Raw genomic sequence first — 16,187 nt, forward strand, 5'->3', positions numbered from 1 at the left:
CACACAATTCTAATTGCAATCTCCTGCCAAGTGTTCCCAATTCACATCTCGTGAAGCCAGGTGGGTCTGAGAGCAGGGTGGGTCTGATCATTATATTCAATTATTCAATTATAATAATTCGGTTATAATGAATTACACTGTTCAACAACACATCTTGATCAGGGATGGCTTAATGTGTCCCTAAACACATTTTTTAGGCTTTCTTGATGATGATGATGATGATGATGAATACCTGATCTAGATTTTAAAAAAAAAAGATGACAAACTCGGAATCATTGCCACAAAACAATAATTTAGAAAGGTTTCTTTGCATCTACGATTAAAAAGACATGTAAAATTGACCAGTGTTATTTAAGCTACTATTACCTTACATACATAAAAGTTAGTGTGCTCATTTTTCCTCTGAGGGATGGTTTTCGTTTGAAACAAATGGTGCAAATGACTCAGAATCGCAGGGGGGGGGGGGGGTGACAAACAAAAAAAAACCCTACTGTCAATTGTCACAGTCGCAAAGTGCATTGGTAAATATTTCCAATTTTTCACTAATAAGACTGCAGGTGCCCCCCCCCCCACCCCCCAACATTCAGTAACTCTCACAGGCTTTGCCACGGCATTGACATTTCAATCTACTGTATGTGCGACTAGACATAGAAACTTCGTGATAGTTTTCGTGGTTTTGGATACATTCCAAGTTTAGCTATATATCTGCAAATATTCCCTGACTTTTTGGAGTGACAATCGACAGGCACAACTGTATTGGGGAAGGGCAAGAAAAACACGACCATCAGTCAGTCAACACAAGCGAAGGGAAGCGGCAAACACAACAAGAGGCGTTTGTGAGGCGTGTGGGAGTAGGCAGAGTGAAAGGAGAGGACAGACATATTTTTTTTTGGAGGGGGGGAGGCAAGTGCAGCAGCAGGGAGGTGGGGGGGGGCTTGAGTGGGGGGTGGGCAGAGTTGAGGGAAGAGGCACCTTGCAACCTTGCAGCAGCTGGTCTCAATTACCCCGAGTGTACAGCACTATGCGTGTGTGTGTGTAAGGTTGAGGCATCACGGAGGGAGGGCTGAGACCACTGGCGCCAGGAGGGGTACAACAGGTCAGAGAGGATGAAGATTATAAAAATACTAGCAGGCTGATGGCGTTGGTCCTGCCTGCGCACAGTTCGTGTGTGTGTGTGTGTGTGTGTGTGTTGTGTTTTGGTATTCCTCTACATACCTACCCACAGTGCCACAGGATGAGGAAGAGCGTGTTTGTTTGTGTACATCTGCCCAAAGTGCACATGGCCGTGTGGCCCTGCTTACATCTGACTTTTCCCAAGAACATGAGACTGTAAAACTGAATCACAATATAACAAGGATGATTGTATTATCATGAACTAATTTCGAACTTTTGTGAGTTCACGATGTCAGCAAATACGGGCACATGGTTTTAATGGCATAAAACCTGAGCTCCCGCAACCTAGTTTTCCCACTTTTCAGTACATGCATGTATTTTGTATAACTGACAGTGAGCATACATTTTTACTTTTGCACTTATCAGTAAGTCCAAGTCAGTGATAGTGTAGTAATACTTGGTCTGACTTGAGTGCAGTTCACTTCAATTTAGTATGAATGGATACCTAGCAATTATTGTCATATGAACAACACAGAAGTTTGCCATGAAAAGCTTTTGGGACTGACGCTGGCTGAGTCTAGGGCCCCCTCTGGCGTTCAATACTTGTTATTACAATTAAGTTAAAAATACATTTAAAAAACGGGAACGCCACGATCATTGGTATTCTGGAATTTAAAACCCCATGGAAACTAGAAATGCGTGATAGTGGACGACCATATTGTATCCGAACGCTCATGCTCTCCACCCACTCCAGGTGCTTGATTTTTTGTTTTTTTGCAACTGAAAAGGAAATTGAGAGAGGGATGCCATTTTTGGAAAATAACTTCCTTCCACATGAACCCAACTGACTTGTGATAGAAATATGCATATCAGCAACCCCTCCCGCCCACCCCACCCAAAAAAACGTACACTGTTTGTTTGTGTGGCTAAATAAAAATAAACAAACGAACGAATAAATAAACAAATAAATAATCCATGCCACGTTTCAAAGGTCAAATTCCCTCCGCTCTTTGAACGTTTCTGGGACACGTTTCATTTGAAATCAGCACTTGCCTTATCGAAAGCAAAGAGCCTGCTTACCAAGAGAAAATAAAAGCCACAAATATGCTCGAATGAAAATGTTTTATTTCCACACTCTTCAAATGCCACCACTGGTTCACATACTGTTTTGTAGGTCTTTTCTTTTCCAACCAAGGATTACATATCGTGAGAGAAAGGAAGTATCTGGGGTCTATAAATACGTAAAATTGACATGCACAGATAAATAGGATGTAGTTGAACTGGTTGTTGCAAGAAGGGGAAAAAAAATGAACACCCCAAAGACCGATTCAGCCATCTGATCTTCGCGCGAGTGCTGGAACCTATACCAGCCGTCTTTGGACAGTAGGTGGGGTACACCCTGAGCTGGTTGCCTCATCCAAACACCTCAGATAAAATTATTACACTCCAAACTTCATATAAAGATAGAGGCATGCAAAAAAATAAAATAACCAAACTCTCAAACACAAATAGCAACTTGATAAGAAAGGGTGACACGAACAATAAATTTCGGACTTCTACTGTATACAGAGGCTGTGCAATGGATGGAAATGACACATAGCATGTCATCTGTTCATTAAAAAGCTCGACTCTTTTATCAGGGTGTTCACTGCACGGTTGTTTATGTTGTAAATACATGATTGTGCGACACTGCGACTGATCCTAAGAGAATAAAATACCGGTTAAAAGAATACAAATACAGCCCAGCTGTAGCCAAGGTTCTAATTTGAGTAAAACCTTGAATAGAACAAAATGAAATCCGCTTTGGAAAAATATGTCTTTGCTGTTCGATTCTGAATTGATGTCATCACATTGAATAAAAAAGGGCTCATCATTATCTCAAAGTTACAAACAACAATAGTGGACCTAGTCCGAAAAAAGAGACTTGACTGCCTTTTGGTTCAAATTTCTACAGCCCAAATTTTCATTATCATCATCATCCCTGCCTTCTTTTCCGCACAGCCAGCTTTCTTTCAGGGGAGTCAGCTCAGGTGCAATTACGTCTCCATCCTGCGAATTAAAGAAACACGTCATGACTGAAGCCCTGAATTCGAAAGAGCAGCACACTATTAATCACCAATTATCCATTTCCTGATATTGTAGCGATAATGAACGTCACCGGAGGTTTTGTGAAGTCGTTGTTCATGCACCACTGCACAAAATGCTTCTTGGCTGCAAACAGGCCCTCGTCATCCATCTTCTTATAGTAAACTCGGATCAGTTGCTCTGCAAAGTGCTCGGGCAGAAGTTTGGACACCTGGCAGAGAAAGAATGCCGAAGGTCTTCTGTGCTGTAGCAGCTCTGGCGGATACGCAAGAAAGCCTTTGGCAGAGTTCTGACCTGATGCTTCTTTATGGAAATGGCTTTGGTGGGGTCAGTCTTGCAATAGAAACGCACATTGTCAATGGGGTTCTCCCATTTCATCCCGTAATCCATTTGGATGACCTAAAATGAAAGGTAACATCAAAAAAGCAGCGAGTAGGCGCAACAAAAGAGAGCAGCTGAGAAACTCACGCTCACAACAAAGTCTTCAGGCAGTAGAGTGACACCCAGCGCGCCCCTCTCAGGGACTGATCGAGCCAACTCCGCCTCCCAGGCATGGAGCATTTCCTTTCGAACACACAGTAATGACTGAACTGTTTTTAATCACAATTTTGCTCTCTTGCTGACCAATAGCAGATTATTTCATGCTTGATATCATTATACTATACTATAGATAACGATAAGAATATCCTGTGGTCTGACGTGTGTTCAGAGTGAATTTGTCCCAATAAAGGCGTCCGAAACGGATCGGGCCAGCAATCTTCGATATCAAACGTGTTCAATATTTACAGCCAAAAATCTTCATATGTGTTGGGAAACACAACAACTGACAAACAAGGAAGCTGCTGTGATTAGAAACAAACATGTCCTCCCTGTGTTATGACTGTAGGACAACACCAGACAATAGCTTGATTTGAGAACTCACCTCTACCTTATGCAGTCAACAAAAACATTTGAGATTTCTGACTTGGGGGACGAGATTCTAGATCGTGGTGGAACAAAATCTATTATGTGTGTGGTGTGCTCTGTTAAAATTCTCAGAGCACACCACACGCACTATGATGAAAATTGTTATACTGTAAATGTCCATTTTTTTTGTAATCTTCTGTAAACATTGAGATTTGAAAAATGTTGTGTGCAACAGGCGTATGTTCACCACAGTAAAAGGCAATTCTAAAATGTTACTCTATTAGGGGCATTCTACGTTCAGAAAGCCAGTCTGTATCTGATGTGACCCGCATTTGCCAAATGCAACTCAATGCATGTATTGCCCCAGTGTGAATGGGCTGCCCACAAAAGCAGTTGACTCCAAAATGAAGGGCACCACATCAGATACTGATTGGCTGATTAACCCCCGGACCCTCAATACAGCAGAACTGCACATTTGTGTTTTTGTTCAGTGGACCAACCGGCTATAAAACTCCATACACAAGCCAATACTGTCACCTAGGAGTATTAACAGAAACAGCACCTATCAATTCCATGCCACATACCGGTAATCTATCCATTTTATGCGTGCACATTTTTTTTTGGTAAAAATCTGTTTACAATTGGTTTAAAAAGTGTGTTTATAAGTACAAACTATATTTTAAAAACAACTTAAATAAAACAGATTTTTTGTTAATATACAGTAGTTTCTCTCCCTCTGTCACAGATGTTCTCTTGGAAATGTCTGGAATCCCCCAGGATTCACTGTACTGCGTGTAGATATGCGACCTTACTGAGCAACAAGAAACTCTATTATTCATCTATTGATCTCCACCCTGGACCAGCCAATTGATTCCATGTGGTTAGTCAAATGTTCATTCAGACAGGATGTGAGGATCAGCGTCAACAAGACAAAACTTTGTAATCAGCATGATATATTGTGTGTTTGTTGTGTTACAGTGATTGTCTTTTTTTTCCACTAAGAAGAGAACAATTGTGGATTGTGTTGAGTGGAAAATACCAACTCCATGCAGAATGGAAGGTGACAGTTTTTTGGGGAACTCTCACATAGGGGTCCGCAGCTGAACTTCAAACTTACTTGGTACAGCTGCACAATCTGAGAGGAGCCCTATCAAAGACACGAATGTTGGTTGTTTTTGAGGGGTTCTCGTCAAACACCCACCTGAGTGACTTTCAGGGATTTGTCAGCTTGGGTTTGACCACAACACTTGTAGAGGCGCCGAAGAAGAATGTTCTGGAGAATCTTCTGCGCCTCAGCCAGCTCCGGGTTTGGTGAGTGGAGAATTTGTTCAAACACACCGTCTATAAGACAGACAAACCGAGAATTTGAATCCAAGTGTGACGTTTTCCTGAGAAATGGGGTAGACCTTTTACACTAGGGCCATCTGGAGATGACAAAAAAAAAAAAAAAAAAAAAGGAAGGAAGTGGGAGTCCGACTTCACCTCTCGGTTTTGAGGGGATACTAAAACTAATTCAATGTACCGTAAATTAACATATGCTAAGGATAAGCATATGACAACATATTTGAGATATTATATAATATAATTAGGGGAGTAACAACAAGATGGTTTGAATCAAAAATTCGGTTTGGATTTAAAAGGTGTAAGTGCATCAAATTGAATTGTTCCATATTAAAATATAACAGTAAACACCTGCATACTCCCCCCTTGCCACTCACATATTCATGAGCTTTAAAAATTTTTATTTCAAATTTAAAATGTTTTTATATTTATTCTGGGGTGTGTTTTTTTTTTGCCTATTTCTGATCACATTTTCCAGAGAAAACACACACCGAATATTAATGAGCGTTTCAACAAAAATAATCATAATAATAATAATGCCGTTAAAAAAAGAATATAGAGCATTGTGGTCGAGAAAAACCTGTCAGCTTGGTGTAGGCCTCCATGTCATCGATGGCTGCGGAGAGCGTGAACATCTTCCCCTCTGAGCCTTGGACCTGAAAGTGCTTATCGGCCTTCAAAAAGGCCTCGGTGATCCTGTATGGGTACAATCAACCTGGTATGAGGTCGAAGAACTTTAAGTCTCATTTCCCAATACCTCTTCTCAAAAGAAACAATAAACAAGTTACAAAAACCAAGTACTCACATGGTTTCTATGATATTGCCCACCCTGTGTTGGTAGGCTCTCTTGTGGAGACAGTTACGCGTGTAGAACATATCATACAGATTGCCCACTTCCTGTGACGAGAACAATGGCCTCTAATTTAGAACATATTTCATATTGAAAGAAAAAAAAGTCCTTCCATCACATCAATCTTTTGACTAACATCTAAAATTTTATTTTTTTACTGTTTTAATTTTATTTTCCATTGTTTTATTACTATTTATTGTATTCATATCACTCAATGTATGTATCCTCTTGCACTGGGGCTCTGTGCCGGTGTCACGTGGCTGAGGTCTGTTGTCTGTCTCTTTTGCAGACGGCTCCCTAAGATGTTGTTTCCTCTCTTGGATTCTCTGTGCCCGGCCATAGGTTCTACATTATTGTTTTTAACATGCTTGCATATGTGTGTGTGTGCGTGTGTGTGCACGAGTGCCGTGACCAGATTGATTTTTAGTATGTGAGGTCCGTCTGGTGTTGCATTTTATTGTATTTTGTATGAAAAGCACTTCATGAAAAAAACAGTCTGGTTGAATGAAGAGAGTAAGGAAAGCCCATTTTGAGACTGCCAGCACCTTATCACGAGTGCAGATGAGCTTCTCCCCATCCACCTCACATACTCGCGCAAACTTCAGGTAGCGATGATAGTCCGAGTTGCTCTGAATGCCCAGGTTGTAGCAGTCCCTGACAAAATAAGAAAGAAAGATTTGAACACAGGTAAATATAACAAGAATATTGACCACATAACCACAAAAATCCCACCTGGCAAAGTAGTCCCACTTGTCCATGTCAATGCCATTTCGCTTGTTGGCCACAATTTCATAGAGAAAGGACTTGTCCTTTGAACGGCCTACATAGGGCCACTGTGAAGATGTACAGCACAAGAGGAGCATCAAATCTGAATCGCACATGATGATATGGACAGTGTGCATTACCTGGAGGGCTGCATTTGCGTCCAGAGGTCCTGCAATCAGCTCCTTGATGAAGTGCAGATCCTCAGGCAGGACCAGGCCATATTGTTCCATCAGTGGCTTCAAGTCATTTTTCTTCACCAGGTAGTCAAACATGCCAAGCGATGCGTTTTCGTGCTGGAATTTGATTGTGTAATATAAGCAGGATGCCTTCGTCATGGACAAAAAACCAAATCTACTCATCTATTTTTGCTTCATGCATTTCTGTAGTGACCTCATATAAATGCAATGTTTCTCAGCAGAGAGCAGACATCCAATTGATCTGTATTCAGGTTTGTTGGTCCATCTGATGGCGGACGACTTCCTGATTCACGGATGATGATGTTGAACAAAAAGTAAACTTATCCCCACCTCGCACGGTGGGATGCCTCCAAGTGGCGCGAGGGGGGACGCCGGGGCTCCCGAGCCCCTGCTGAGGCTGAGTGCCCACCAGCCAACGGGGAAGGAGGAAGGACCTCACCGGAAGGAGAGACACCCAACGCTCGCCCCACCGGAACGGAGGGAAGTGGGAGACCGCATGGTGAAGAGGATGTGGACGATGAATGAGTACGAACTGTCAGATCATAGGCCAGTGTGCATGAAGGTAAATGGGAAGTGGAAGAGATGGAGGACAGAAGAGAGGAACCAGAGGAGAGTACTGCAGGCGAAGTGGGAGATGTTGAAAGAGGAGGAGAAGAAAAGAGAATGTGAGGAGAAGACAAGAGAGAAACTGGAGGAGTTGAGCAAGGAAGGACTGGTAAAGGAGAATGGGTGGACAGAGTTGGCGAACATCATGGTGGAGACAGCAGTGGAGGTATGTGGAAGGGAGAAAGAGAAAATAGATATTTAACCCATGGGCGGTAGGGAGAGAGGAGGAGATAGAAGAGATGAAGAAGAGGATATGGGAGAGGGTAGACAGAAGGAACAAGAGAATGGAGACGCTGAATACGAGGAGAAGGTTGAGAGTGAGGGGAGGAGGAAGAGGAGTGCGGGAGATGGAAGAAGAGCTCACCAGACTCAAAGTGGAAGTGAAGAAACGCGGAAGGAATCAAAGAGGTTTCTGAGAAGGTTGGAAAGAGACTGGTGGGAAGGGGTGATTGAGGAATGTCAGGAAGCGTGTTCTAGAGGGAGACTGGGCGATATGTACAAATGTTTGAGAAAGTTAGGAAAGAGAGATAGACCGGCTGCTCGGAGCACGACAGTGATAGCAAATGAGTTTAAGGAGCATTTTGAAAGCGTGTCGAGGGAGAGGTACGAGGAAGAACTGAGAGTGATCGAGGAGACGGTTCAAGGAGCTGTAGACATAAGGGAAGACAGAAGAGCGAGCGAAGCAAATAAGATTATGGATGAGGTGCCTGAGAGGGAGGAAATAATGGAGGCTTTGAGTGAGATACGAGAGTCGGCACCGGAGAAGATTGGAACAAAAGAGGGTGAGGAGATCAGAGTGTTAGGTAGTTGGATTGGTATGCAAGCAGATGTGAAAAACAGGATCAAAAGGGCAGTAAAGCTACAGTATGGGGGAGTGTGAAAGGGTGGCTGAAAGGGACACGACTTTCAAAGAGGTGGCAAGGGAGAGTAGTAGAGGCGTGTGTGGAGAGCAGCCTGCTGTATGACTGTCAGGTGAGAACGTGGTTTAAGAAGGATGTGGGAAAACTACAAAAGTGGATGGATAAATGCTATAGGTATGTGTGGAGGAGTAGGAATGGAGAACCGCTGAGACAAATGCAAGAAAAGGGAGTGAATATGTATGCCGTGAGGAAAATGCTGGGAGTAAAATCTATTGAGTGGAAAATCGAGAGGAGAGTGTTGCAAAGAATCGGCCATGTGATGCGTATGGGAAATGAAAGATGAACAAAAGTGATGGTATTAGGGTGGTGGGAGGAACTGGAAGGAAGAGGGAAGATGATGGGACGCAAAAGGAAGACAGTGTTGTATTGGAAGAGAGTAATGAACGTAAGGAACGCAGGAATGGACTGGACGGAGGTGGAGAGATTAACGAGCAACAGAGAAGGAAGGAAGTGGAGAGTGAGTGAGCGTATGGATCATCTGTATAAATGGGAAAATCAGAAGGGTTACAGATATGAGGTGGGAAGGAACGAGGAATAACTGGAGAGGAATGCGAGGAGGGTGAATGATGGGTTGGAATGTAGGTGCGAGGGGTGCGGAAAAGTGTGCGGGAGTCGAGGTGGTCAAACTACGCACGAAAAGCGGATGCACCGTAGGAATGATGAACAGGCGAAGTTTGAGTGTGGGAAATGTGGGAGGATGTTTGGGTCGAAAGGGAATAAGATAAGTCATGAAAGGAGTTGCACGGGAGGAGTGTATGAGGAGAGGGGAGAGAGGAGACAGTGTGGAGGGTGTGAAAGGTGGGTGACAAAAGCAAACTATGCCAGACACGTGAGAGGGTGTGAAAGAGTGGAAAGTGAGAATGAGGAGGAGAGGGGAGGAGGGAGAAGGGCCGAAGCGGGCGTGGCGCGTGGAGGGGGACGCGGGGGAGGACGAAGAGCAATCGGGGAGGGGGGTCGTGGAGGGAGAAGGGTGGCTTGCAGGAGGTGTGGGAAGGAATTGTTGGCGGGGAACCTCGCGAGGCACCAGCGGGACTCGTGCCGGGTGTGGGACCCGGGAGTGGGGGCAAGTCCCTGACGGGGGCCGACTGCCCAGGAATGGAATGGAAAGTAAAGTTATCCTCGCGTGGTGGGATGCCTCCGAGTGGCGCGAGGGGGGGAACGCCGGGGCTCTTGGCCCCAGACGCGGCTAAATGCCCACCAGCCGGCGGGGAAGGAGGTGGGGTCTCACCGGAAGGTGAGGCGCCCATGGCTCACCCCGCCGGAACACAGGGGAGTGGGAGTAGCCGCCCCACAACCCTCCTTAAAGAATAATCAGGCGAGGGCCCTTCCGGGGCCCGCACTGGGTGTGAACCTTGCGAGGCACCAGCAAGAGTCGTACCAGGTGTGGGACCCGGCAGGAGGGGCCCTCCTGACCGGGGCTGATTGCCCAGGAGGAGGAGGAAAGTAAACTTATGATTTGTACAGGGGTGTCTACTGGGGTCATACTGGCCGAAAATAAATTAATTATCCATCCAACCATCCATATTTTTTGGAATGTGGGAGATAACCGGAGAAAACCCACAGAGGCACGGGGAGAACATGCAAACTCCACACAGGAAGGCAAGAGGCAGAATCAAATCCTGCACCTCTGCACTGTGAGGTGGACATGCAACTAAATATATGTCAGAAAATAAAGGAATTAAACATGTCTCTAAATGCTTGTATTCACATCTTCTACTGTGTTGTTTGTCTAGAACAGATCCTGTTTAGCTAAACTTGCCATGCATCGAATAAATTGCTAAAAAGCTGTGTGACAGCCACGAAGCTTCTCAAACTTGACCTGACCTGCAATAGGGAAAGAACAACTTCTTGCCAGGCGGCAAATGTGCAATGCTGCTCCAGTGTCATGACATTAGCGAGGCATACTCAAGGGAATGATTCCCTTATAAAAAATGAAACTGTTGTCACCATTCAGAATTGAAAGTATTGTAAAACAAAAGATCCTATTTCTTAAATCGTGACAAGGAAATATTTGGTCTCACTCCAGTCATCACTTCCACATTAGGTGTTTTGTTATCAGAGAATCATATAACAATAGAGCTGTCAGTTTAGCGCTTTTTTATTGGCATTAATTTAAATGAATTTTAACGGGATTAAATTTTTTCTCGCGAGATTAACGCGGCACACGTCACAAGCGGATGTTCCGTGCTCTATAAACATACCAGAAACAAAACAACAAGCGCGCTGCAGAAGTCCACGCCGATGTCTGTTTTGCCAGCCACCGCAGCGCGAGACACCGAAAACGGATACTTAAAGAGTTTATGAATGGAAAGTTTACTTTTAAAAAGTTGCCAGATTGCTCCACAGATAAGAACAAAGTTACCTGTATCATACAGGTATACGATGTATGCCACTGACGCGATTGTTACTTGTTTGGAACTATTTTGTGTGGAAGATTACAGCGTTCCGTGTCCACATAAATAGAGCGGGTGAAGCTTCTCTTTGTTTGTCTGACAGTGACGGTGCGCTGCAGTGGTAGCGACCTAGCGAAAATAAAACGTCTCCAGTGTTGTCATCGAACCAAGTGTAGTCATCCGAAATGATGTCTACACCAAACCGTAGAGAGACTTGCGCGCAAGAAGGACCAACAGAATCAACATAGCCTGACTGCTGTGTTCAAAGCAAACTTGAGAAAAACGAAGTATGCAACCATGGTTTAAACCCACTATAGGCTGAGTACTAGTTTCCCTTAGATATGCACTTAATCATGTTATATTGCTCTGTTTTGAGTCCATAAAAAGAGCTGTTAAAGCAGCTGTTGTGTGACAAAATATTTTTTTCACTGTTGTTGATGGACAGTAATATTGTGTGAGAGATTATGTGTGAATAACTGCTCCAAGTGAAAAATGTTCATGTAAAATTGAAATTGTTATTACAGTAAATATTTGCATTTTGCACATAGAAAACGGATTCATGATTCCATGTTGATGAGAGCATTAAAATGGGGAAAAATAGGACAAAAAATATAAAGGGAAATTCAGAAACGATAAAAAATGTGTGAGTAATCACGATGAATTTTTTAGTTCATTTGAGTTAATTATGACAGTTGCATTTTTAATTAGATTAAATATTTTAATCGTTTGACAGCTCTATATAACAATCACAATGTTTATCTTCAGATGGACTAATGTCACATTAACAGCATCAGAATACTTCACTTTAACAAGACTATCACACATCAGTTACTTGATGACTAACAGTGCAACAGTTTCAATGACAAGTTACAAGATGACAAGTTACCTTCCAAGAAATATTTGGGCGTGCTTTGGGGATGAATTTGGCATCAAACATGTGCGAAAAAGGCCCATGTCCTGAGGGGCAAAACGCAAGAGTCATTACTTCTGTACCTTCCACTTCCATTGATATGGAAACAGAATGCACCCACTGTGTAGGCACAATTTACCCAAATCGTGACAGAGTCCAGCAATCTGCACACAAAGGATGTCTCTCCGAGAAATGAGAAGCTCTGGCTGCCTCTCATTTAGTGCCTTCACAAGTTGTCCTGCCAGGTAACCCACTCTGAAACATTTAAAATCAATGTTACTGATTCAATTGCTGAGGATGAATTTGTTTTTTTTAAGTCAAGTCAAGTCAACTGTATTTATAGTGCACTTTCAAACAGCCATCGCTGCATGCAAAGTGCTGTACATGGAGCAATTTAACATGCACAATAAACAGTAAGACAAATCGGTAATAAAGACGGTAGAAAGCACCAAACAGTAAAACCAAGAACAAATCTAAGTCATGCTGAGTCGAATGCCAAAGAATACAAGTGAGTTTTGAGGAGGGTTTTGAAGATGGGCAGCGAGGAGGCTTGCCGAATGTTCAATGGGAGGTCATTCCAGAGAGAGGGACCAGCAACAGAAAAGGCTCGATCCCCTCTGAGCCTCAGTTTAGTTCTTGGTCCTTCTAATAATGTCTGGTCCGCAGACCTGAGGCGCCGGGCAGGTGTGTAGGGGCGGATGAGCTCAGAGAGGTAAGGTGGCGCGAGATTATTCAGAGATTTGAAAACAAATAATAGGATCTTGAAAATAACTCTAAAATGTATGAGGAGCCAGTGAAGGGATGCCAGAGTAGGAGTTATGTGCTCCCTCTTACGAGTACCAGTCAAGATTTTAATCAAAATATGTCCTCCCTAATGTGCACTGCTTGTATTAACAACCACGCAGTGAAAAGATAGCAACTAGCCTACAAATGCAGTTTGTAATTTACTGACCCCTCTCACAACTACATTTCCAATCATCGCTGAAATACTTTTTGCAAAAGAAAGAGGCAACATTAGAAAAATCCTCTTCACATTGATTTTTGTACGGCCAGCAAATGGCAATCATTGAGTCGATAGCAAGACATAATGTCCATTTATAGATTGTAATAGCAGAGATTTATCGACATGTTGAAATTGTTTGACCAAAGGTATGCACTTCTAAGCCCTAAGAATGGTCAACAGCAAATTTTAATCTTGCTCGAGTTACCAAATACCCCATCACTTAAAGTGGTATCATAACAATATGAAATTGACAATACAGTATTTTTGACATAGAGGGTTTCCGCCTGACAGTGCCCATCTTCAAAACCCTCCTCAAAACTCACTTGTATTCTTTGGCATTCGACTCAGCATGACTTAGCTACTTGTATTCTTTGGCATTCGACTCAGCATGACTTAGCTTTGTTCTTGGTTTTACTGTTTGGTACTGTTTGGTGCTTTTTACCATCTTTATTACCGATTTGTTTTACTGTTTATTGTATATGTTAAATTGCTCCATGTACAGCACTTTGTATGCAGCGATGGCTGTTTGATAGTGCTCGATAAATACAGTTGACTTGACTTGACAGTGATGATATAGATGAGCCAAGCCATGCAATTTGATGGCTCATTTTAATGTTAAACTGTTCGACATTTAAAATGTATCAATTAAAGCTTTCATAATTTAACAAAAAGGGCATCCCCCTCCTCACTTATTTTCCCATGATGTGGAAAGAAAAACAGTACTTCCAATATTTTTTATGTGGAAACTGATGCATGTTAATGCTGAGGGCAAAAACTTGCTTGTTTGGTCTCAGGAGAAATAAATCAAACCCAATAGGAGGAGGAAAATGACACTGTTGTTGTTTGCATTTCCTATAAATGAAGGGGGAGTGAGGGGAGCCATAAAAAATGATTAAAATTGTGAATTGGATTTTTGTGAAAAAAACGAACAAACAAAAAACCAAATTCTGGGATTTCAGTGTACAGCCATTTTGTCCACACCTGGAGAAATAAGATCAGTGGATATTGCTCTCACACACAAACGGATGCACAGGCATACCCGATGGAGTGCTCAAAACGGTTGTGGGACGCTCCAGGAAAAACAAAGTACGTCCCTCCCAATTGTTTGATATTTCGAAGTCTCTGGAACTGAGGTGTGTCGATGATTTTGACAAGAAGTGGATGCAGCTCCACATGTCCGTGGATGGGGTCATTAAACACCTGATAAAAGGCAGGACAGCAAACACACAAGCAGCAAGTTAGTCAATGATTACACATGTGCTCAAATCCATCCCCCTCAAAAAAAATAATACTAATATATATTTTTTTAAATCATGGGTTGTTAAGACATTTTAATCAGTCAATAAGGTTTCTCTTTCTCTGTAGTAGCAAGTGATGGGCTAATGAAGCTTGCTGAAGCATGTGTGATTTTTTTATTTTAATCTTAAGTGCTTCATAAAGTTTCATTATCCAATCACTGGTGATAGCTGAGATTAATCATTACATTTATGTCCATAATTTGATTTGCACTGTCGATTAAACAAATGAGTCACCTTTGGGAATTAAATAGGGTCGGCAGACACTTCTGTTGTGGTTTCGATTACAGAGAATCACTAATTATACGATACTGTTTTGTGTTCAGTTTATCACACGGTCCTCTTTTTCCATTGTTTCTTAAATCCGCCTTGCCACTCCCTTGCGGTTCAACTTGTTGGTATGTTTCAGTTTTTCTGATACAAGTACTGTACTTGAAAGTGAAGTGTGAGGATAAACCTTATTTGTTTGAGGACCCTCTTCTATGTGCCATAGCTTCCTCAGACTGTGGAGGATCCGCAGTCGGTCACCAAGAGGCCTTGACGGAAAAAAAAAAAGTTGTTACACATGCACTGAAAGAAAAGTAGCATAGAGCTTATTAGGTACACTACTTATAATCTACAGGAGTGGTGTAAGGACAACTAGTGTGATGTCGCAATAGTGGTACGAGTAGAGTATAGTGGGCTCACTCTAGTGATTAAATGTTGAAAATGTGCTTCGTGCGAGATGTGGCTTAAACTTTTTTTAATCCAGTATAGCACACATTGTAAGTACAATTCAGTTGTATTTAATTTGTTGTTGGTCATGATGATGGTACTTGAATTTTTGAGGTGCTGACTGGTGTAAACGTTGGAGAACGCATCACTGCTTTTTTGCAGGGGGTAGGATTAGGAGTCCTCGTCTATCTAATGTTTAGGCTGGTGAATGGAAGTGTGTTTCCTGAGAAAGGACAGAACACGACAAGACAGGATAAACTGATAAACGGAAAGAACAGCTTGCCCCTCCCGTTGTTATTAAAAAAACGAATAAGACTTACTTAATGCCTATCTTTTCCAGGTCATCCTTCTTGAGATATCGCAGCACGGCACCATTGATTTTATGTTCTGCCGACAAAAACGTGACATTGTTGTTGCCATTGACCGGCAAGTGTTGTGAGTTATAGTCAAGCAAATGCAAAGCCTAACTAAATGACACTAACCTCGAAATACAGTTTCCCACTCAGCAAGGCCTTCTCCTCGCAAGAACTGGCACGTTTCTTCAAGTCCCCATCGGGAGAAGTCCGAGTTTGGCATCCGATCCACTGACACTCTCTTCCCCGGCGTTTGGAAAACATCACCGGGGCTAATCGCTGTCGCTGAGTCTCGTTTGCGGTTCGCCATGTTGAGACATGAATCAATAAGCGCCTCGAGGATTTGTCAGGCCAAAAGGGTGCTCCAATTGAATCCACTCAGACGCTGCTGGTCAAAAATGAAGTGACAGCTTCGAGGGACTCTTTCTCACTTAAAAGAACCGGGCGCCAAAGAGAAACACCCTTTCTTTCTTTCCCCTTCTGAAAATGCCAAGGGCGGAGGATTCAAGTGTTTGCTGTCCGGTTAATGTTTTCAAAACAAAATACACACATTTCCCCACACCCAGGTTTGAACTATAAAAATCATGTCGTAGCTTTTGCGGTTAAACGTGTGATTCGTGTATTACAGTAATAAATGTGTATATTGCAAGCCTGCGTTTCACTTGTGTCACAAGCAAGATCATACTTGATAAATCATGTAAATTAGTATGTGCAGTTGCTTTGCTTTGACTAACAG

General features: G+C 42.7%; 1 protein-coding gene across 3 annotated transcripts; it reads right to left on the reverse strand.

Annotated features, from left to right (window-relative positions):
* Positions 1-2,216: 2,216 nt before the first annotated feature.
* samhd1a (SAM domain and HD domain 1a) lies at positions 2,217-15,917 on the reverse strand. Of its 3 annotated transcripts, none has more exons than XM_086115381.1 (16): positions 15,581-15,917; positions 15,419-15,485; positions 14,842-14,920; positions 14,129-14,289; positions 12,226-12,341; positions 12,063-12,133; positions 7,201-7,353; positions 7,028-7,128; positions 6,841-6,949; positions 6,251-6,342; positions 6,026-6,141; positions 5,306-5,445; positions 3,673-3,762; positions 3,493-3,597; positions 3,272-3,409; positions 2,217-3,162 (listed from the first exon to the last, which is right to left on the reverse strand). In XM_086115381.1, the coding sequence occupies exons 1-16, from the start codon at positions 15,759-15,761 to the stop codon at positions 3,019-3,021; spliced, it is 1,863 nt and encodes a 620-aa protein (XP_085971507.1). In that variant the 5' UTR covers positions 15,762-15,917; the 3' UTR covers positions 2,217-3,018. The 3 variants fall into 3 exon arrangements, with proteins under 3 accessions (XP_085971507.1, XP_085971497.1, XP_085971488.1); XM_086115371.1 differs by having other exon boundaries at positions 3,667-3,762; XM_086115362.1 differs by having other exon boundaries at positions 3,667-3,762; positions 7,028-7,353.
* Between the last annotated feature and the right edge of the window lie 270 nt (positions 15,918-16,187).

The sequence above is a fragment of the Hippocampus guttulatus genome, chromosome 1 (genome assembly GCF_054856545.1).
Source record: "Hippocampus guttulatus isolate MCC_2025c chromosome 1, RoL_Hgut_1.0, whole genome shotgun sequence".
Taxonomy (NCBI): Eukaryota; Metazoa; Chordata; class Actinopteri; order Syngnathiformes; family Syngnathidae; genus Hippocampus; species Hippocampus guttulatus.